At 38.7% G+C, this 24,886-nt stretch overlaps 1 protein-coding gene across 1 annotated transcript in view; it reads left to right on the top strand.

Annotated features, from left to right (window-relative positions):
* The window catches only part of clec16a (C-type lectin domain containing 16A), a 269,823-nt gene that overhangs the window by 180,953 nt on the left and 63,984 nt on the right, over positions 1-24,886 (top strand). The window contains exons 21-22 of the mRNA XM_043711087.1: positions 21,806-21,957; positions 23,226-23,430. Coding sequence (XP_043567022.1) covers positions 21,806-21,957; positions 23,226-23,430 — 357 coding nt within the window. The remainder of the gene's footprint in view (positions 1-21,805; positions 21,958-23,225; positions 23,431-24,886) is intronic.

Below are 24,886 nucleotides of genomic sequence, written 5' to 3'. Positions count from 1 at the left end.
TAGTTATTTCAACTTGCGATGTTTCAACTGGCATTGAAACACAATACTGAAGCCTGATACTTTTTAAACATACTCACCTGGTAAATGGGTGAGTTTCCTTTTGGATCAAAGGCTGAACATTATACAGACTTACTAGAACAAAATGGGGAGACCTTTAAAGATTCTCCAATCTCCTCTGGGGAAAAATGTATTTTCTAACATCTTGGCAGCAACAATTATTGCTTTTATTTTATGATAAATAAAAGTGTCATTTACAGCCAATGTTCTTACTGGTTTGTTTACTTACAACCCAGGACGTTGTTGCCTTGCTGTGTGTTAAATACTGGACAAATATTTTGAAGTTGAAATTTCAAAGTCTGATAATTATCAGGCCACAAATAACCACAAGGTTTTATGGTGAAAATTGTACATATTTTGAATGATGGCCTTCAGGACAGGAGAACTCATAGGTTTGGGAGGTGCTATTGAAATAGCCAGACCAAATTGCTAGAGCACATCTTGTAGCTGGCATACACTGCTGCATTAGTGGGAGGAGTGAATGTTTAAGGGTTGAGCATCAGTAATGCTGTTTGTGAAAGACTGATAATATTTCCCACAGCAAACATTTTAATTCTGCAAATTTTCCTTCTTTCTAAACTCTGATCGATGAAGAAATCACTTGCAAGAAGTGCACACCTTTCAAGACTAAAATCTCTCCAAGTGGGAAGATTTCAATCTGTACAATTTTCTACAAAAATGCAATTTTTACAAAAAGTGGTTGCAGTATTATTAAGTCAGATGTGTCAATGAAGTCTCTCAACATTAATGACTTCAACTGCGGGGGTAATCAGCTAGAAACCTTTGGAAGGAACAAATAAAGTACTTGACATTAAAAATATTCACAGCTAAGAAAATCTTGGTTAATTATGTTGCTGGTGGCTCCGCCTTCATAGAAATTCATTCTATTTTCTGCATTTACCACAAACAGTTGTAATGTGCTGTCCTGTCCAGTAAATAATGATGGATGTGTGCATCAGCTGAACACTGGTGATGTTTTAGGATTTCTTCAAATATGGGAATTTTTATTTTGAAGTAATTATTGCGTTTAAAGGAAATCAGAACATTTAGTATTTGATGTGAAATTTCTAACCTTCTAATTTTCTTTTTTTATTTATGTTTTGATACTTGAAATAGGGCTGCCTCGAAAGTGCCAAACAATAGGTAGATTTGAGTTTTATTCCAAGATGTAACTCCAGTGTATGATTATTAAAAGGTTTCTCATTTTTATACTATAGCATTCTAGTGTATCATTTTCTTTTCATCTTCCATTTTAATTGCAATCTCGTCATCATCAATTTATGCTAGAAAAGGACCTGTTAAAAAATATAATAGTAAATTTCCAGTTCAATAGTGTTTTGTTTAAATTGTATCCTTCATCATGAAGGACATCTATGTTAGATCTTGGGCATCTCATGGCAGAATTCGCAAAGACTGACAAGAGTGGGAGAATCAATTTATTTCAAGTGGAATGTAGTGAATAGGGGAATGAAAAATGTGCAAACAGGGAAGGTCGCGACATAATTTCCAAAGAAATCCTGAAAGAAATAAAATACCAAAGTCAAAGCATCAGATTAATCTTTGCAATTAAAACCAATCTAGTGTGCAGAGTCAAATAATTCTGTGAATGTGTAATCCCTTCTATGTAGCTATGAGGAGAGATTGGACAAACTTGGTTTGTTTTCACTTGAACATCAAAGGATGAGGAGTGACCTGATAGTTTACAAAGTTGAGAGGCATGGATAATTGGAGGTTTTTTTTTCAGGGTAGAATTGTCTTGCTAGGGAACATAGGTTCATGGCAAAAGGGGGTAAGTTTAAAGGAGCTGTGAGAGGAATGTTTTTTAACGCAGAATGTGGTAAGTGCTTGGAATGTGCTGCCAGAAGTGCTGGAGGCGTCTTGACAGATATATGAATATTTTGGATGTAGTTGTCTTATTCTTTTAAAGTACTGTGGGTCTTTCCTCATAACTGCTTCAAACGCAATTACATTCCCCGCCCCCCCCCCCCCCCCAAACAAGGTGACCAATAATATGTATAGTAGTTGAGATGTAATTTCACTAATGCCATGTGTAAATGAAGCATAACTTTAGTATTCAATAACATTCTATTTTTAACCTATTTTTCTAATCACCCTGCTCAAAGATGTTATTACACGCTCTGGAGTCCATGCCGACCATAAACTAAATTAGTCCCACCTACCTGCACTTGGCCCATATACTTTCAAATCTTTCCTATTCATGAACTTTCAAATGTCTTTTAAACTTTGTAACTGTACCTGTATCTACCACTTCCTCTGGAAGTTCATTCCACACAAACCATAGCAAGTGTAACAAATGGTGTGTCATAGGGAACTTTGCTGGAGGCCTTAGTGTTGTACATTAGATGTAACTGACTTCAGTGAAGAGTCCAAAAGTATGGCTGATATATTTGCTGATGATACAAGGTACATAGGAAAATAAGTTATGAAGACGACAGGAGCCTACAAAGGGATGTTGATAGGTTAAGTGAGTGGGCAAAGGTCTGATGAGTGGTGTGTAATGTGTGAAAATGTCAAACTGCCCATTTGGGCAGGAAAAATTAAAAAAAGCATTTTATCTAAAGGATGAGAGATTGCAGAGCTCAGAGATGCAGAGGAATCTGGGTATCCATGTGCTTGAATTGGAAAATGGTAACATGCAGGTGCAGAACGTAATTAGGATTGTGAATAGAATGTTACTGGGGCCTTTTTTTGTGGTGCAGTGGTAGTGTCCCTACCCCTATCCTGGGAGGCCTGGATTCAAGTCCTACCTATTCCAAAGGTGTGTAATAACATCTTTGAGCAGGTGGATTAGAAAAATAGGTTAAAAATAGAATGTTATTGAATACTAAAGTTATGCTTCATTTACACATGGCATTAGTGAAATTACATCGCAACTACTATGCACGTTATTGGTCACCTTGTTTAAGGGAGGATTTAATTGCGTTTGAAGCAGTTATGAGGAAAGACCCACAGTACTTGAGAAGAGTAAGGCAACCTGATTAAAACACAGGATCCTGAAGGTTGTTGACAGGGTAGATATCTAGAGGATGCTTTTTCCTGTGAATGAATAAAAAAGCTAGGAACAAAAAACTAAAAATCAGTGATCGCCCATTTAAGAACAACCCTGCAAAAATACTCTGTCTATCCATTTTATCCTTGATGCTTACAATTTTGTAAACTCCTTTCAGGTTGCCCCCTCAGCCTCCAAACCAGGCTACATCCTTCTGGTAGTATGGCTACCAGAACTGTACGCAATATTCAAATCGCGGTCTACCTAAAGTTCTGTACAAGCTTCAACATAACTTGCCAATTTTTATATTCTCTGCCCCGCTAGATGAAGGCAAGCATGTCTTACGCCTTTTTGACACCTTACCCACTTTTGTGTTGTCACTTTCAGGGAACCGTGGACCTGTACAACTAAATCCCTTTGTATGTTAATGCTTCAAAGTGTGGTTCTGTCATTTACTGTATACTTTCCTCCTGCATTGGACCTTGCAAAAATGCATCACTTGCAAAATCTAATAGTTTTAATCATTATTGCTTAAGTACTCATACCCATTTCCAAGTGTTTTTGGGTCACAAATTGTTGGTCTTGAAAACTGCAATTCATTGAGTTTATTTTATGCTGATCTAGGAACATATTTTTGGAGACTATTAACTACCTGCTACAAAAAGTAATGAGAAAGATAGGGCTGATGCTTAAAACTCTCATTAGATTTTGCAAGTGGTATTCTGTGTTGAAACACAAGCTAAATTGAGGGAAATTATCGTGCTATGAATATTGGTATACTCAGTTGCTTTCAGAAGTTAGAAAGAACTGAATTACAGTTAATAATTCTGACACAGAAATGTAATATTTTAGAGCCACATTGTGCTGTGCTAATGTGCAAGAAATGGTCCTGTTTAAAGTGTTTTGAATATTTTTACTGAAAGTGTTTTTTTTAAAAGACCTACTTCATATGTTTAAATGGGAGCCATGCCATTTAGTGACCACAATACTTGTAATAATGAAACAAGAAATAGGAAGTCTTTACTTATTAAGCTAGTCATACATTTACATGAAAAATTGAGTGCTGTTTAATCATAGATCATCTTCTGCTCTTTGGTAACACCCTTTTTTAAGTACCCTCTATCATACCCGTTGCTCCAAATTACTTATTGTTCGGTTTTATGGCTGACTAGAGTAACGCAACCAAGTTTTTGTAGTTAACTTTAGAAATTTTTATTTAAAAAAGGCATGAGCAAAATTAGTTGACAAGTTCAGATAACTTGTTTCAACTTATTTCATACTTCATGGCTTGATTCACATTGCTGTAATAATTTGATTTTGCTTGTATACTTAAGCTTGCCAGTTGATGGCACATGTAATGCAAAAGTATGTTACATCTTTGATGGAACAAGGCACTGAATCAGTAACCAGGTTGCCCACACACCACTTCACAATGTTTTAAAAATAAACCCAATAGAGTTTCCATCCCAGAATTACTTTTTTTTTACATGGAACAGGAAAAAGTACGGTATGATGATGCAGAATTGCTTTTATTCATTTTGGGCACAGTAAAATCTGAAAAAGGAAAAAAGTGCTTTGGTGACAAGATGATGTATTCATTGTGGAAGTGGTTTGCTGGAACCTGCTTTCATTGATCATCATGTGAACAACTTACAGACCACAGGTATTTGAGGTTACATGACTTTTGGGAGATGTGTCCTGTCCAAAAGGAGATTTATAGATTCACATTACAGTATAATATAATGGCTTGGGCATATGGTGTGGATCTGGGGCTGTTGTTATTCATTGATCTTCACGTGTAACAATACAACAAGAATGAGAGGACACTGCTAACCTAAATTTTATATCGCGGGAGGTGATGTATGTTTGTCAAGAGGTTTTTTTCCCTTAACGACTATTTGCTCTCCGTGATCTGTCCCCTGTCATGATGATTACCCTTCAGTGTTGGTAAATACTGATGTCCCTCTAGTGGCATGGATATGAAGGTATTAGGGTTGTTGAGGCACAAAGTTAGACCATGCTATCTTCTTCAAAAGCAATGCTAGACTGATCCAAATCAAGAAGTTTCTGTCACCAACGAATCTCAGCATTTGGAGAGAATCGTCAGATCTCTGCAGGGCACATGTGAACATTACAATACTAGTGCCTACACCCAGCCCTCCAGTCTGGAGTATAGTGTTCAGCTTTGGTCCCCTCACTTGAGGGATGTAGTTGGATTGAAAGCAGATGGGAGGAGGTTCTTCAGATTGATTCCAGAGTTGGGAGATTTGTCTTCTGACAACAGTGCGAGCACTTTGATTCTCTGGAATTTAGAAGAATGAGTTGTAATTGAGCTGTATAAGATGTTAAAAGGGCTTGACAAAGTAGACGTAGGATGTTTCCTCGTGTGGGGTAACTTGGAACAAGAGGTCATAGTTTTAGATAAAGTATAGCAGATTAAAGATAATGGTGAGGGGGAATTGCTTCTCTCAGCAGGTCGTAAATCTGTAGAATTCCCTAACCCAAACTGTACTGGAATATTGTGTAAATATAAGGAAGAGATAGACAAACAGGTTTTTAATTTGTAATGGATTGAAGGTTATGGGGAGCAAGCAGGAAAGTGGAGTAGAGACTGAGATGAGATCAGCCACGATTGTATTAGATGGTGGATCAGGCTCGAGAGGCTGAATTGCCTACTCCTCCTCATTGTTGCATTAACACTGAACTTGTATGTAATATTTATGATTGGAACTGTAATTCAAGACTTGCTTTGCCATTGCACATGAGGTGACTGCAGCCTAGATAGTGAACAGCTAGTCTGTGGTGAATGCTTAAATTGGTGGTGTAGTAAATAGTGAGGAGGAAAGCCTTAGACCACCGGGCTAGCCAGATGGGCAACACTGGCAATTTGCATTTAAGTCTGAAAAGTAAGAGGTGATGCATTTTGGGAGTACTAACGAGACAAGGGAGTACACATTGAATGGCAGGACCTAATGAAGTACAAAGGATCAGAGGGATCTTGTTCATGTCCAAGGAACCTTGAAGGTTACCAGACAGATAGAGAAAGTGGTTAAGAATACTTACACATTAGTCAAGATATTATATATTAGTGTGAAGAGATTCTGGTAGAAATTCCAAGCACTACAGAAAGGAAACGATTGCACTAGAGATGGTAAAGAAGAGATACACCAGGATGTTGCCTGGGCTGGAGCAATTCAGCATTGTAGAGAGACTAGTTCGGCTAGAATTGTTTTTCCTTACAGTAGAGAATGCTGAGGGGCATTTGATTGAGGTGTACAAAGTGATGAGGGATGTATGTAAGAAGAAACTTTTCTCCTTAAGAGGGCCAAATAATCGGGCAGAGCTTTAAGGCAAGGAGCAGGTACACTCGGGTCTGCTGTAACACATGTTTTTTTACCGTGAATTGGCTGTAATGCAATTGAAGAATTTAGACCACTAACTTCCTTTACCTGAAGTTATAATACGATTCTGGTCCCATTGCTTTAAATGGTGCTGCTATTAGGCGATTTTCTTATAACAGTGGATCACACAGGAACAGAACTATCGCATTACAGCAGAACAGACAATAGTTTAAAGGGGATTTGATGGGAAAAAAAATTATCCAGAAGTGTGTGGGTATCTGGAACTCTGCTTAAAAGGGTAGTGGAGTCAGGAATCCTCAAGACATTTACGAACTGTTTAGAAGAACACAGGCAAGCCTTCAGGCCAAGTGCTGGCAAATGGGATTAGAATAGGTGGATGTTAGATGACCAACGTGGATACAATGGGCCATAGGGTTGTAAAACCTCTTTCTCTATGACTGTTTTGAAGTGATGGGAGGTATCGTTTGTAGTGGCAGCAGAGATATGAATGATGATTTCGTTAGCAGATGAACTGAGACTGGCAAATTCATGCAGAGCTACAGATTTGAAAATGTATTGGAGTATTTCTGTCAGGGAAAACAAAGGCAATTTTATAATTACATTTTCATTTAGGAGTACTGGACTCTCATGAATGAATATTCTCTCTTATGCAATCATTGCACTTTGTTAGTATATTTTCCACCAATTTGAAAATGTTGTTTGTTCTTGAAGTTTTAATGTTTTATTTATTTAAGCTAAAAGTAGATTTTAATTGTTGCAATCGATTTCTGTCATTTGTCTCGTAGAGATAATTCTGTGAGCATAATTGAGCAGATCGAGATGTGTGCACATGCTGTTGTGTTATGCCTTTCAATAAATCTGCAATGTACCTTTTAAGGAACATGCTCATGATATCATCAAGGCATGTGACCTAATAGCATAAAGGACTCTGACTCCACCTTATTGAGTCTTTTTGCAGCATCACCTGCTGAGGAAACCATCCTACGGTACATCTGAATTCTGTAACTTGTACCTAGTCATACACGTGCCTGTGATTATACTGTACATATGTAAATGCCAGATGCTGTAATGCTATGAAATCCACGATACATTCATATAGAACATAACTAGAAGTAGGCCATCTGGCCCTTAGAGGCTGCTCCGCCACTCAATAAGATCATGGCTGATCTTTTCGTGGCCTCAGCTCCCCTTACGTGTCTTCTCCCAGAATACTCAATTCCTTTTTAGTGTTCAAAAAATTATCTACCTTAGCTTTTAAAACATTCAATGAGGAAGCCTCAACTACTTCACTGGGCAGGGAATTCCATAGATTTACAACCCTCTGGGTGAAGAGAAGTTCCTTCTCAATTCAGACATAATCTGCTGCCCCTAATTTTGAGCACTCTTGTCCTAGTTTCGCCTGCCAGTGGAAACAACCTCACTACTTCTATCTTATCTATCCCCTTCATAATTTTATATTTCTATAAGATCCCCACTCATTCTTCTAAATTCCAATGAATATAGTCCCAGTCTACTCGGTCTCTCCTCATAAGCCAACCCCCTCAACTCCAGAATCAACCTAGTGAACTTCTTCTGCACCCCCTCTAGTGCTAGTATATCCTTTCTCAAGTAAGGAGATCAAACTGCATGTAGTACCCCAGGTGTGGCCTCATCAGCACCCTGTACAGCTGTAACATAATCTCTCTGCTTTTAAACTCAATCCTTTTAGCAATGAAGGGCAAAATTCCATTTGCTGTCTTAATTACATGTTGCACCTGCAGACCAACTTTTTGTGATTCCTGCACAAGGACAGCCAGGTCCCTCTGCACAGCAGCGTGCTGTGTCCTTTTTACTGTTATTCCTACTGAAATAGATGATTTCACATTTATTAACATTGCATTCTATCTGCCATACTTTTGCCCACTCGCTTAAACTGCCTATGTCCCTTTCCAAAGTTTTACAGTCATCTGCACACTTTTCCCTGCCACTCATCTTAATGTCATCTGCAAACTTTGACACACTACAGGTGGTCCCCAACTCCAAATCATCTATGTGAATAATTGCGGTCCCTGAGGCATACCATAGTCACTGCCAACCAGAATAGCAGTGATTTATTCCCAGTGGTTGCTTCCTGTTGGTTAACCAGTCCTCTTTTTATGCCAATACATTGCCCATAATGCCTTGCATCTTTATCTTATGCAGCAACCTTTTGTGCGGCATTTTGTCAAATGCCTTTTGAAAATCCAGATACACAAGTCACTGAGTCCCCATTGTCCACCATATTTGTAATGTCTTCACAGAAATCCAAAAGATTGATAGTTAGGTATGACCTGCCCGTCATGAACCCATGCTGTGTCTGCACAACAGGACAATTTCTATCTAGATACCTTGCTATTTCTTCTTTGATAATAGTCTCAAGCGTTTTTCCCATGATAGAAGTTAAGTTAACTGGTCTATAATTCCCCATCTTTTGCCTACCTCTCTTTTTAAACAGTGGCGTCACATTTGCTGTTTTCCAATCTGCTGGAACGACCCAGAGTCCAGTGAATTTTGGGAAATTAACACACATGCATTTGCTATTTCTCCTACCATCTCTTTTAATACCTTGAGATGTGTTTCATCAGGGCCAGGAGACTTGTCTACCCTTAGCTCCATTAGCTGGCCCAACACAACTTCTTCCGTAATAATGATTGTTTCCAGGTCCTCACCTACTTTCGGCTCTTTGTCAATTACTGGCATGTTATTAGTGTCCTCCGCTGTGAAGACCGACACAAAATAGCTGTTCAGTGCCTTGGCCGTTTCCTCATATCCCATAACTAAATCCCCCTTCTCATCCTCTGAGGAACCAATGTTTATTTTAGCCACTTTTTTTTTGTTTTACATATTTTTGGAAACATTTGCTATTTGTCTTTATATTCTGAGCTAGCTTTTTCTCATAATCTATCTTACTTTTCGTTATAACTCTTGTGGCTTTCTGTTGACCTTTAAAGCTTTTCCAATCTTCTAGTTTCCTGCTGATCTTGGACACTTTGTATGCCTTCTCTTTCAATTTGATAGCCTCCCTTATTTCCTTAAACACCCATGGCAGATCACCCCCATTTCCTAAAGTCCTTCCTTTTCACTGGTATATACATTTGCTGAGCATTGTGAAAAATTGCTTTGAAAGTCCTCCACTATTGGTCAACCGTCCCACCATAAAGTCTTTGCTTTCAGTCTACTTTAGCCAACTCCTCCTTCATCCTATTGTCTCCCTTGTTTAAACACAGGAACCTGGTATTGGATTTTATCTTCACACTGTATTCTAAATTCAACCGTACTGTGATTGCTAGGTAAAAACAATAACTGCAGATGCTGGAAACCAGATTAGAGTGGTGCTGGTAAAGCACAGCAATTCAGGCAGCATCCTGCTCCTTGGATGCTGCCATATTGTGATTGTTCCTTCTCAGAGGATCCTGAACAATGAAATCATTAATTAGTCCTGCCTCATTACACAGGACCAGATTTAGGATAGCTTGCTCCCTTACCAGTTCCATTACATAGTGTTCAAGAAAACTATCACGGATACATTCAATGAACTCTTCCTCAAGGCTACCTTGACTGATCTCATTCGACCAATCAAACTAAAATCCTCCATGATGCTTGCAGTACCATTTTTGCAGGCATCAGTTGTTTATTTGTTTATTGCCTACCTCAATGTGATATTATTATTTGGTGGCCTGTAGACTATATCTATCAGTCACATATGTGTCTTACACCATGATAGCCAAAGAATGTCACTTCTCATGTTGTGCCATTTCACAGTGATAGCACGTTAGCAAGCACCAGTAACTGCTTATTAAAGAATCCTCACTGAAGATTAAATAGTATTGGATTGTTGAGCATTTGGATGACCAAAATAAGTTTTCTTGAGCTCAGGTCACTTTTATTCTACTTAAAGTTCAAGACCTATCAAGCGAGAAGCCCTCTGTCTCTTTTACAAAAACAAAAAAGCAAAACTTCTACCTGCTTTCCAACATAAAAGTTAAGGTTTGGCAGTTACAAGTCTTCTCATAGGTTTAAAAACAAAGGTAACAGCTAAAATTCCTCCCTATAGCCATACAACTAAAATCAGCAAGTCATTGGCTACTGTCAGTTTAAATGCAGGACCTTTCTGTTTTTAGCGTGATTTTATAATTTAAGGAAGCTTGCCTCTGTGCAGTGGTCAGTTGATTCCACCATTGTTTCCTTCAATTAGGTGCAATGACATTTTTTTGGTGAAAAGTCTGATGGCTGAAGCCTGGCTAAGGTTTTATTTCTTAAAAGTACGGACTAGCGCTCAACAATATTTAGAGAACGCGCTTTAGGGAACATCTCTGGGACACCCGCACTAATCAACCACACCGCCCCATGGCCCAACACTTCAACTCCCCCTCCCACTCTGCCGAGGACATGGAGGTCCTGGGCCTCCTTCACCGCCACTCCCTCACCACCAGACGCCTGGAGGAAGAACGCCTCATCTTCCGCCTCGGAACACTTCAACCCCAGGGCATCAATGTGGACTTCAACAGCTCCCTCATTTCCCCTTCCCCCACCTCACCCCAGTTCCAAACTTCCAGCTCAGCACTGTCCCCATGACTTGTCAGGAGTTGTCCTACCTGCCTACTTAGAGACCACAAACTGAGAAAAATAAAGTAAAATAGAAGGAAAAATAAATGAATGAGGGGAAAAAAACTAAACAACCCCAACACACTAATAAAAACAAAAACCATAGACTTACAGCGAGAAATGGAAAGCAGAAATTTGATTGGACAGCAAGTGAAATCTTCACTAAATTACAGCAACAAATGCGGCTTTACTTCAACCCATAAATAATCCTTATATCTGGAGAGTACTTGACCATCTTAATGTAAGATCAATTTCTGGATTAACAGGCTCCAACTTGGACAGAAACCCCAAGAGTCTATTGAAGGCATTTTTGCAGATCAACACACCCTTTAGACCAAAATTGACACTATTGCCAAGATATTACAACTGTGCATCCTAAAATACATTCCCCAATGACTGGCAGGGTCTATAAAAGACTGTCCCACATCATGTAATGGATCAATTCCCTGCAAAGGCACAATCAGTTCACAATCATTCTACGTAGAAGTTATGAATTTTCTAACATTGGCAGGACTATCAGTACATGCACAGATCTTAGCATTGTAACATTCGTGAGGATCAAACCACAAGCTTGGGTGAATAAAACAGCCACAGGACACCTCAACTCAAAGACTGGAGAATGAAGCAGATACAACACCAGCAAACAGGTAGAGGGCTACCACAACTATGTACCAGACGTGAAAATCATAAATCTGAAAATCTGCAAAGGTTTATAAGATATGCAGTCAGCTAAGTCGCATGAGGTAATTGCCGATAGTGGTACTATATTCCAAAAGAACAGAATCCAGCTTAGACCAATGTACACATGCCAATCATGTACCTAAGTGTGAGGGAAGAATCTCCAACAGCAATTGTGTAACAATGCTGAGTAACTGTATCCAGCAGCAAGGCAACCAAGTTATTAGCAGTGTGATGGCCTGGACCTCTTCAGATGGGTATGCAATCACCAGATCAGGATGAGTGGTCAGACCTTTCAAATGTTATATCAAAGTTTGAATCTTGACAATTGTTTTTATATATTTGGTGAATTGACCAGATGTGTCTATGTGCAATAATATATATCTGTTCGGGATTTATTTTCTTTGTATAAAAGGAGATATTGTGATAATGTGTCACAACAGATATGCAATATACCTTTAAGGGACATCTGTCATCACTTCTTGGGAGATGGTGTATTTGAATTCAGTTCATAAATCTGGAATTAAAAGTCAACCTACTGGAGTTATTGTCAATTGTCAAGGGTGGGAACTGTGATGTCCATCACCAAAAGTGGCTCAACCCACTTTAACATTGGTGATATGTTTTGTGTTTGTGGCACTACAACTGTTCTAAATGAGGAGCTAGATTTCAAACACAGCTAGCAAGTTAAAACTGGGCATTCAAGAGGTGCTACGAGCCATTAAATGTAGCAGAATTGTATTCAACCACAATCTGTAACTTCATGGCCTAGCATGTCCCAAATTCTAACATTACCATAAAGACTGCAGGCAAACATGCCAGCAGTAGCATTGGGCATACCAAAAAGTGATGAGTCAACTTGACAAATCTACAGCACTAGACAACGTGCAAGCCAAAAAACTGATAGAAGCATTAAAGGGAAATGCTAATTCCAGTGGATCTAAGCTCTGCAGTCCTGCCTCATCCAGTCATGAATGGTGGTGGATATTTAACAAATAACATGAGACTTCATAAATATACCTGCCTTCAATGATGGAGGCAGCAGCAATCTGGATCATCCACAAGATATGCTGGGACTTTTTTCCCTGGATCTGAAGAGACTGAGGATGACCTTTATAGAGGTCTATAATTTGGAGCTCAGGTTGAGGTTCTGAATGTAAGTTTGCGCGCTGAGCTGGAAAGTTCATTTTCAGACATTTCATCACCATTCTGGTTAACATCATCATTGAGCCTCCAGTGAAGCACTGGTGTTAGTGACCTGCTTTCTATTTGTTTCCTTTGGTTGCCATCACCAACTCAAGGAATTCTAAACACACATAGAAAGGGGGTCATAACATCAGTGCTTCACTGGAGGCTCAATGATGATGTTACCTAGTATAGTGACGAAACGTCTGAAAACAAACCTTCTAGCTCAGAGAGCAAACTTACATCCAGAGGTGTATACTATCAATATTGGCATTGACAAGGTTTTTTTCCCATGGTAGAGGAGTCTAAAACTAGAGAGCACAGGTTTAATATAAGAGGGGAGAAATACAAAAGGGTCCAGAGGGACAGTTTTTTTTTCTCTGAGGGTGATGTGTCTGGAGTAAGATGAAAATGAGTACAATTTTGTCATTTAAGAAACATTTATTTGGTACATGGATGGGATAAGAATGGAGGGATATGGACCAAATGCAGGCAAATGGGACCAGTTTAATTGTGGAAACTGGGCAGCAGCGACAAGTTGGGCTAAAGGACCTGTGTCAATGCTGTAGACCTCTATGACTCAAAGGTGCACTACACAATTCACCAAGCCTTCTCCAGCAGCACCTTCTAAACTTCAACTTCTGCCATCCAGAAGAACCAGAGCACCAGATACAGGAACACCACTACCTTCAAGTTCCTTTTCAAGCCTTTCCTTTGGACCAATATCAGTGAGGTCAAAGCTCTGGAACTCCCTCCCTAATACCACTGGCAGTGCATTACACCACATGGACCGTTAATGATTCAAGAAGGCAGCTCACTACCACCTTCTGTTCAGAATGGAAAATAAATGCTGGCAAGTCAGCGATGTCCACATCCTGTGAACGAATATATAAACAAAAATTACATCTGCCAACCTTCTCCATGGAGAAAGTGAGGACTGCAGATGCTGGAGATCAGGGCTTAAAAATGTGTTACTGGAAAAGCGCAGCAGGTCACGCAGCATCAAAGGAGCAGGAGAATCGACGTTTTAGGCATAAGCCTTTCTTCTCCAAATCAAGCCTGGTTAAGCTCATACTTCTGTTTTAATGTTAAAATCCATAATCTGATCACAAGTATCAACCAACTTAGGTAGTAGCATTAATTTCAACATAGTGCTCAATGAACTAATAGTACTTTGAACATTAATGCGTCGTGGCTGTTCTGGCCTGTCTTGAATGTGAAATGTGTAGCATCAGTAAGAGGAAAACGTCCTGACCCGCCTTCAGGGTGTACAAATCGGAATGATTACTGAGACCTAGCAGAGATCTTTTCTTTTAAAAAATAGCCTCGGGGATTCAGAGCTAACGGAAAACTTTGCATTCAAGGAATTCTACACATGGCAGGTTGCCAAGAAGAAGTAGTATGTTAATGGGTAGGCATTAACTGCAGCCTAAAATGGTTCACTCTTTTTGATTCACCTGCTTTCTATGTGACGATCTTCACTCAAATTATTGCCACACTTTAGTACCGGGGCATTCCTGTACCCACCAGTATTTGAGTTTAATATTGTACAACCAAACATGCTGCACCCAGTCATTATTTTAAAGGGCGGTTTTCAGTTTGTAATTTTAGAATTGACATTCACGTTGACACAATGAGTGTTTCAAGGCTCTACCATTCTGATATACTAATGGGGGGAGGGGGGAGCTGCATCATCTTGCTTTGTTAAATATTAATTAGTTATTGATTGATGTGTGAGCCATCAGTTATAATTGCCCAGTGATATGCTGTCTATTAGAATGGTTCTCTGTCAGCATGCTTGGACAAGATAAAGGGTACACTGGTTGTCTTCAGTAACCATCTCTTGCTGTGTGCTAATTCAATGTGACCAAACTGCTTTCCTTTATAAGTAATAATTCCAGAGCTGAAAATGTGTTGCTGGAAAAGCGCAGCAGGTCAGGCAGCATCCAGGGAACAGGAGAATCGACATTTCGGGCATAAGCCCTTCCTGAAGAAGGGCTTATGCCCGAAACGTCGATTCTCCTGTTCCCTGGATGCTGCCTGACCTGCTGCGCTTTTCCAGCAACACATTTTCAGCTCTGATCTCCAGCATCTGCAGATCTCACTCTCTCCTCATGTAATAATTCCATGCATGCTACATATGAAATCCAGAATCAAGAACTTAGACGGCTAGGTATTAAATGTTCCTCTTGTATAGGTGTATAGGTGTACACCAGAACTGCAAAAAGAAGAAAAGGAACACCTATACAAGGTATTCGCCAAAAACGGATACCCGCGCAACTTCATCAACAGATGCCTAAGAGAGAGACCACGGAACAAGGACATACCACAACCAAAAGGACTAGCCACACTACTATACATCAGGAGCATCTCAGAACTGACAGCCAGACTACTGCGACCCCTAGGACTCAGAACGGCACACAAACCAACAGCCACGCTCAGACAACAACTCACCAGGACGAAGGACCCGATACCCAACATGAGCAAGACGAATGTAGTGTACAAAATACCATGCAAGGACAGCACTAAACACTATATAGGACAAACAGGAAGACACATCAACAAACACATCGACCTGGACCCCATATACCAACCACTACAGCGGACAGCTGAAACTGACAACCGGAAGCGGCAGGGACAGACCACTATAAACACCGGAGGAAACATCAAAGAAGCGCTTCGCAGGAGGCTCCCAAGCACTGATGATGTCGCCTAGCCAGGGGACGAAACGTTTGCAACAAAAACTTCCAGCTCGGCGAACAGAACCACAGCAACGAGCACCCGAGCTACAAATCTTCGCACAAACTTTGAATAATTAGAGATGCATAATTCAAATAATTGGTCGAACGATTAGGAAAAACTTTGAGAATGTCATTTCAGGGTTTGGAACTCACTGTATGGGGGGATGGTACATTTAATAAGTTGTTGGATATGCTGTACCCTGAAAGTTTACAAATAAAGAGCTGGAAATGTTAGGTTAGGCAGCATGGTTATTTTCATTTTACCTATACACCAGATAGACCAAATGACCATCTCTTCTGCTGAAAAATTTGAAAAGCATTTGTTTATTTTCGATTAGCTAAAATAGGCCACCTTATCCATTTCTGTCCTGTTGAAGTGATTTGTTGACCCATGTATCAATATTCTTGCACTTCCAGGTTATTTTCAGTTTTGAGTTCTTGAATCTTCATGACTTCACTGGAATTTTTAAAATAGCAGGCTCTTGACAGCATACACTTCCTTTCATCCACAACCTTTTGCTGACCAGTTAACAGATCACAGCCTACTCATCCCTCAGTCATCACAACCAAAGACTTCCTCCTCCTTCTCACCTTCAAACCTCCTGAGATCAGTTGTAAATGGAACTATGTTGATTTCAGTGTTGCTTGCTTCTAATAATGAGTCATGAATTTGGCTTTTTTCAGTTTGAACTAAACCTTCAGTTCCTTTGACTTGGTAGGTGACTTCTGCATCATGTCTGTTATAGAATTATTCAGATCTGGTCTTTTCTGAGTCAGTTGTTCTCCATAAATGTGCACTTGATAATTATTGTAACTTTAGAGAGGAAGCAAATCTTTGCAATTCTGCTGATCACCCAAGGACCTCCCTACAAGTGATATCAAACAAATCAACTTCAGTTGAACCTCTATGATGGGTGACATACCACTTTACCAGTGAATACTTCCAAGTGGTACTCCCATAATTTAACTATGACAAGAGCGGTTGAACTCTTAAGGAATCATTACTCCTGTCTGATAACCAATTTACTGTTCTGATACTGATATAGTTTTCTACTGTCGTGTTTAGCTTCTTCATCCTTCGGTTTCATGCTTTACTTTATTATTGCTTTTGTTTTACATTTTTCACTTTAATTCTTCTCTTAGTCTGCTTCACCATTCTCTCTCTCGAGTCTGTGATGTTTATTTAACTTTTTATATCTTCTGAATGCATTGAAAGTCACATTTGTGTGTGTCGATTTTTCTTTGCCATTTTTTTAATCCTATGCCCTTAATAGAATGTTTTACAGCTCACCTTATTAGGTATTTCGCTACATGACTGCATGACGTAGTAACTTAGACTAAAAATGTTATCTATCTTTGGATTGTTAACCAATTACCACTCAATGAATTACAAAAGAAATGACATTATCAGTTTCTTTGCTCTTTGATTAACTAATTATCTTTATTTGAAGTTTTTATGAATTCGGGACTTAGGGGAGAATAGAAGTTAAAGCAGTCTTTCTATTGAATATAAAATGCTGAAATTCATTGCGCAAGTCCACATACTTACTTCTGTAGAAAAGATTAAATAGCCATTGTACTCAAATTGCATCATTGACCAATGAGAAAGCCACAAAAAATCATCCGGAACAAATCAGTGTTCTTCATTTTTAAAATTTCCATTATTTCCAATTCTGCATGAGTGACTATAATTCAAGACATTTCCAGTTAGTAGTATTGAGTTTCTATTATTAGCTTTTTCTGTTTTACGTGAACCCACTCTCTGTGGGTGGACGGCAAACACTGCTGGTGCAAGAATATGTAGAACTACTACTGTTAAGAAGCCCTCAAAACCAGTAAAGCATCCACACTTTGTGGGTTTTACCTTACTTCCTGTCTGGCAGGATAAGTAACTGATGAGGTTTCTTAACTTTGCTTTAAAAGCTGTTTGATTACTTACTGTTTTAAAAAAACATAAAGCCCAAAACTAGAGTTTTTAAGCTGATGGCCCACTCCTTCTGAAACTGCCAGTTAATATTCTACCTCCACTGGAGAAACCATATAATCTACTTTCAGACTTGATTTCAACTGCTTCTGTGCAGGATTCCACCAATAATAGCAACATCAACTTGTATTATTATCCTTCCATGTATACGACTGACCTATTCCATTCATGTCCATTTTTTGTTCAGTGTACTTTGGGTTTCAGTTATTGGTGAAAAATGTGAAAGAACTCCATACTATGAAGATCTAAAGTCAATTAAATTTGTAATTTTGAAAATCTGTGCAGTTTATTTACATTACATAGTTTTTTATTTGTGAAAAATGTTTGTGTATGCATTCTGTGTTCAACCCTGATATAATATCATACTTTTACACTTTATCCATGTACATTACACCAGTCAAAATACTTTTAGTGCTTAGCTGTGATTCGTAGTAGAAATAGCATCACAGCTCCAGTTTTGTATTAGTAGTGACAGCGATACTGTGAGCACTCATCATTTAATATTCTTCTGAATCTGCCAGTAACTACTGGTGTTGTGAATACGTCTTCAGGATCAGAATTTCAGATGTTGCTGTTACTGATTTTGTACTTCCCATAGGGTGCACTGTTGAAGTTCACACAGGCTGCAATCATTTGTGCCAAATTGACTCCAGTGCCCCTAAGGCAAGCAGGCAATATGTCAATGATCCCGCTTGTGTGAGATGCTGTTAGTATAACAATTATTGGATTGTACTTTAGTCAGTTTGGAAATCATTGACTAGCTGTTAACAAGCCCCACATTCTATGAATGATTTTATTTTTAAATTGCTGTAATAGGGATGTACGAATGAGCCAAGTGAAGACCAAATACCAAACCACACCCATTTAACAGTTGTATTCTAGGAACAAGTTTAAACTTCCATAAAAGGACCATTTTAGTTTCCTGTTTTTGATTAAGTGAATCATTAGAGTCTTTAGTAAATCAAAGCTAATTCTTCAATTATAATTTAGGTGATCTCAAAGTTAAAATAAAGTCTGCTGTTTGTGAAATTGAATGAGCAATAAACCAAATACTTTTTTATTATTGAAATTCAGCATGTTTACTCAGACCAGTATACATTATTCAGGAACCATTGAGGTATGAGTGTCTGTTCTTGGATGTTAGTACAAAACTGTCGTGTAGAACTTTCTTTCATGACCAGCATGAATGCTTAATTTGCTGTATTTGACACAATTCAAAGTATCTATTAGGGTGACCATCATAATTGTAAAATTGAATGAAAAAAGGGTTTGAATGAAAGAAGAGCTGGATCTTTTACAAGCTCTGGCTATCCTAATGCACTTATACAGCTAATTACCTTTTAAATGTACTTAATGTGAGAAACTGATATATAACTTCTGAAAAGATTAGTCCCATACACAACCTTTGCCCAATGCAGGTGCGTATAACACTCCCTCAGTACTGCATTTGACCATCAGACTACATTTTGGGCAATTAGTACTTGAACTTTCTAAAATCACTAAATGACAGCTGGCACCATGCGTTGGCTTGGAAACCTGTTTCAATCCAGTACATTGGAATTACGAGCAGGAAATACATTAAATGAGCAATGTAATAGTAATCTGATTACTAAGAAATGAACTGAAACTCAAAACACTGCATGACTTGGTTCCACATTTCCCTCTGGACTCACATTCCTGCCCCCTTCCAGGTTTTTTTTTCCCCATTTCATGTCTTCTGTTGGTCTCTATTCTCCTTACTCCCTACAATCTAGCAACAATGACTATGCTTTCAGATATCTTCCCCAAACTCTCTCACCTTCCTTTATCCTTCTACAAAAGAAATTTCTTTGAACATGGACAGTAATAAAACAAGACAGAGATTTGGAAACTGTGCATTTATCATCTTCCATTGAGACACTTTGTGTTCCTTCTCATAATTTTGAGCTGTAGGATGGACTGGAATATTTTTCAATATTATGGCTATATCATATTTGTATTATAGGTATATTAATACATGTTGCCATTAGTGGTGTAAAATCTTTTTTTTTGCTGTTACTGAATTAGAAAACACTTCTCTAATATGATAAAGCATTTAAAGTTATGTTTTCATTAAATTAATAATTTGCCTGCTGCATTATGATACCGTAGTACAAAGAAGTTCTCTTAGCTTTTCTCCCTTCTCTGTGAATAATGCAGTGAATTGTGTCCATCAAGAACTAGGAAATGGAAGTTGGTGTAGACATGATGGGCCGAATGGCCACTACCCATAGCACTCCTGTGATTCTGTAATTCGTTCAGTTTAGTATGCTGTAAGCACTACTAATGATGTCTCCTCTCTACTGCAGAGACCAAACATTATGCATGACCAGTGGTGCTGGAAGAGCACAGCAATTCAGGCAGCATCCGAGGACAGGCAAAATCAACGTTTCGGGCAAAAGCCCTTCATCAGGAATAAAGGCAGAGAGCCTGAAGCGTGGAGAGATAAGCTGGTGGGGGTGGGGATAGAATAGCATAGAGTACAATAGGTCAGTGGGGAAGGAGATGAAGGTGATAGGTCAGGGAGGAGAGGGTGGAGTGGATAGGTGGAAGAGGCGCTGGGCAGGTCGGTCAAGTCCGGTCAGGTCAGGGGATCGAGTTGCTGGAGGTTAGAAGCTAGGATGAGGTGGGGGAAGGGGAAATGAGGAAACTGTTGGAATCCACATTGGTGCCCTGGGGTTGAAGTGTTCCGAGGCGGAAGATGAGGCGTTCTTCCTCCAGGCGTCTGGTGGTGAGGGAGTGGCGGTGGAGGAGGCCCAGCACCTCCATATCCTCGGCAGAGTGGGAGGGGGAGTTGAAATGTTGGGCCACGGGGCCCAATTCCCTATTGTACTCTATGCTACTCTATCTCCACCCCCACCCTCCTCTAGCTTATCTCGCCACGCTTCAGGCTCTCTGCCTTTATTCCTGATGAAGGGCTTTTGCCCGAAACGTCGATTTTGCCTGTCCTCGGATGCTGCCTGAATTGCTGTGCTCTTCCAGCACCACTGATCCAGAATCTGGTTTCCAGCATCTGCAGTCATTGTTTTTACCCCATTGTGCATGACCAGTTTGTTCCATTCTGTCCTTGAGCACAGCCCTGAGTTTTGGTTGCTTGTCTTTTAAATTCTCCCTTGCTCCCATGCTGACCTTTTTGATTGACCCACCTGTTAGTGAAGCTTCACGAAAACTCAAGGAACAGCATTTTTCAAAGCGATACTGTACAGCTTTTTGGACTCAAGAATGAATCTAACAACTTTAGAATCATAACCTCCACATCCACAATCTTGCCTAAGGTTTTGGAGAAATTGAGGACCGCAGGTGTTGCAGATCAGAGTTGAAAGCACAGCAGGTCAGGCAGCATCCAAGGTGCAGGAGAGTTAATGGCTTTCGTGAAAAGTAACTTTGGCTACAAGCAAGCATTTTAGATCATCTGTAATTTTTCTTTTAAATTTCAGTTTCTTGACAAATAACTTCTTTAAACAAAAATCTTTTTTTTTCCAAACTTGCTGGGCATTCTGTTGTTTTTCTTCCCAAGAAGTGTAGGTGTATATATTTGCAGATTTTAAATCTTTTGTTATAATCTTTACTTGAGTAAATTTGTTTTTGCAATAATCTAGTTCTTTCTGCGTTAACTTGAAGAATCTAGCTGCCTTGTTTCTGATATTGGCTACCCAGGTATGTCTTATGTGTATATAGTTAGCGATATCATCTTATTTTTAAAGTCAAACTTTGTCTGACTCCTTCACTGGCCAGCATGAAAGTCCATCTATCTGGGTTATAACAGTATGCTTTGATATGGGGATGATGCAAGAGTTTATACTTTGCATTTTGATTTTTAATCCCAGATTTTAGACTGCATATCCTTTATACTAACTCAGGATACATCATTTAAAATAGTAAAAGCTATGTCGAATTAACTATTTTTATTGTTTTCCTACATAGTTCAGGCAATCTCTTTTAAAATTGCTTCCAATCTTTGCTCATAGTTTTCTTTTTAACTGAACTGGAAAGCAAACACGAACTGGAAAATATTAAAAGAATTAATTTTTATATTTTTGGTTGTCATCATCGAGATAATCAGTGTTATTTTGAAACCGATTTAATTTCTACTCACTTTTATGTAAATTGATCAAGTGAGATATACTGTTATCTCTTTTTTTTTCAGACAATAGTGACTTAATTGCTTGCACCGTAGTAACTAAAGATGGCAATCAGATGCATCGATTCCTGGCTGTAGACATTTATCAGATGAGTTTAGTTGAACCAGACAGCAAACGACTTGGTTGGGGAGTGGTGAAATTTGCAGGTTTACTTCAGGTAAGAATTTCTGCTTCTTTGATTCCAACACTTAAATTTAATAAATTGAAATGTGTAACTTCACAAATTATTTTAAAAATCACACAACACCAGGTTATAGTCCAACAGGTTTATTTGGAAGCACAAGCTTTTGGAAGACTGCTCCTTCATCAAGTGGTTGTGGAGTATAAGATTGTAAGTCACAGAATTTATAGCAAAAGTTTAGTGTGGAACCACCTGAGGAAGGACCATCAGTCCAAAACCTAGTGCTTCCAAATAAAGCTGTTGGACTAAAACCTGGTGTTGTGATTTTTAACTTTCTCCATCCCAGTGCAACGCCGGCACTTCCAAATCACAAATAATTTGGATTTGTGCCTTTGCAATAATGTAATACCATCTTACTTGCAACTGAATGCTTAGATTTATATGGTGATTTAGGAAACAAGAACACCAACTTCACATATTGAAGTGTTAATTGAAATTTAGGCAGGATTTGCTGTTTTACCAGGCTTGGCAAAGTTATAATTTCTGATTAAATTTCTCACATGTTTATCCGCTTCCATCTTGTCCACCCAAAAATGCATGCTTCTGAATCTACATTCAGATTTCATATGGTTTTTACACATTCTGAATAAAGTTAGTCTCTTGGATTAGGGATCATTTTTCATTTAATGACAAACAGCTGGCAGTTAAAGTTACAGGATAAATGTTCAGTCAGTGTCTCTGCAGTCTTCTGGAGTTCAGTTACGATGCTGTGTGTGGGGCTTTCACCTGACTGTTGTCACATCTGTAATTTTGACCAAAAATCATCATACATCGCTGTGGAGGAACAACAGAGAGGAAAGACTGAAATGTGCATTTCTGATCTTTACTGGTGCCTTTGATTAGTTTCACTGAGTTATGTTGGACATGAAGTCCAAAACCCTTGCCATTTGACAGAAAACCATTTCCAGTTAAACCTGTTTTGTTCATTTTACATGATCTGTCTCCTATAGTATGCTCAATTGCAAGTAGGAACTTCATAAAAATACTGGATCAATATTATGACTGGTTGCTAGATCACCTGAATCAGTTGATCCAGATTCAGAGTGATCTATTTTCAGTTCAGTTCAAGCTTCTGTAGTTTTAAAACATTGAGAATGTTGTCAGTTTGAGAAAGACACACTACATTCAGTAAAGTCAGTGTTATGTTTGATGTTCTAGAAGGAAGACTTTTCAAGTTGTGGTTGAAATATGACATTAAATTAATTGAAAGTGCACAATGATTGTCTCAGTTTTTATTTCAACAGGACATGCAAGTGATGGGGGTGGAAGATGACAGTAGAGCTTTAAATATCATCATTCATAAACCTGCATCCAACCCCCATGCCAGGCCCTTCCCTATCCTCCAGGCCACATTCATCTTTGCTGATCACATCCGCTGCATCATCGCAAAACAGCGATTAGCAAAGGGCCGTATTCAAGCACGACGCATGAAGATGCAAAGAATAGCAGGTAATTCAGTTTCTTAGCATGTTAATTAGGTTGTTCGTCCAGTATTTCCAGCTTAACTGCTGGAATTAGATAAAACTAAATACAATTCCAATTTCGCCATAAAATGTTGAATTAATCTCTTCGATACCTATTATAATCTGTGTTTCCTACCTAGGGCAGGAGAGATTAATTCCTGTCTAGGTTGAGATTAATTAGGCCTTCTAATTTAGAAAACAAGGTAATTAATTTAGCGATACACAAAGCCTTCATCTATTCACCTCGTACTTAATAGAACGCTATTTAATCAAAGTTTTGCACAACAGTTGTTGCTACTGTAAGTTATCAGCAGCTGAAATATATAGCAAAGAAATTAAGTAGCATTGTTTATCATCTCAGGAGCTCCCAAGGTAGGTTATAGCTAATAGCTGCAAAATTTTCATCATTTACGTTTAAAGTCCTGTAGAGGTTATATCAGACCATTTTAAGATGAATGCTTTTAATATCCAAAGCATTATTTTATTAGGTACAGCTGTTGTCATGATACCATTTCTTCTAGGTGGTGTCGGTTCTTCAGGGGACTTTCATGCTTCAGTGTTTGTGTAGGTAGGAACTCACTGCTCTGATGAGAAAAGACATGGAAGAAACAAAATTTAGTTAAGTGCACCTCTGCAACTATTTGCAGGTTATAAGGACAGAGTCTACATTATAAAGACATTTAGGGAGAACCTAGACATGGGTACCTCCCATAATATCCTACTTTTCTTTCTCACCAGGTCCTAATGGGTGGCAATTTTCTCTCCATTAAGTATTAACCATTTCAGATCCATACATAACTACTTTCCAGAATGACCATTTGCCTCACTGGAAGTGTTGACATATTTGTGATTATTGCGTTGTTCTGAAACAATGGAATGAAAATTATGCAGGAAGTATGGTACCATCTAACTTGAGAAGACACTGTACAATACCTTCATCTGCCTGTACCTAGCTAGTAGTATATGTTTGTAATTATGTAGTTCTGAATTAGCAGCCAGAGTGGACCTGTGTCAAAAAGAAAACACTGCACCAGGCCTGTGGTCAGTCAAAATTCACAATATTTTAGTGATGGATGATACTCAAATAACCTTTTTTTTCAGATTCAGTTGGGATTAGAGCACATTATTTTCAAACAAACAAGAACTGGAAGTATCTAGGTGAATTTCGTGTACTTCGGAAATTTTAAAAATCCTCAATGCCACCCTTGGAACTTAACTGGAGCTGCAAAGTAACATATATCCACCTAACTGTTTCAGTAGACACCTTGGTGTTTATAACCAGATTTGTTGGTGCAACCATAATTTATAGTTGATCAAAGCCTGTAGGGAAATATGCATTTTCCTTGTGTAGCCATTGTAAATTACAGTTCAAAATTGTAAAATAGTTTGACCTATTTAATATGCATTTTCAATTTTTCATGTATTATTGTGAATAAGATACA

Source organism: Chiloscyllium plagiosum, chromosome 21, assembly GCF_004010195.1.
Source record: "Chiloscyllium plagiosum isolate BGI_BamShark_2017 chromosome 21, ASM401019v2, whole genome shotgun sequence".
Taxonomy (NCBI): domain Eukaryota; kingdom Metazoa; phylum Chordata; class Chondrichthyes; order Orectolobiformes; family Hemiscylliidae; genus Chiloscyllium; species Chiloscyllium plagiosum.
This window is presented reverse-complemented; position numbering and strand designations above follow the sequence as displayed.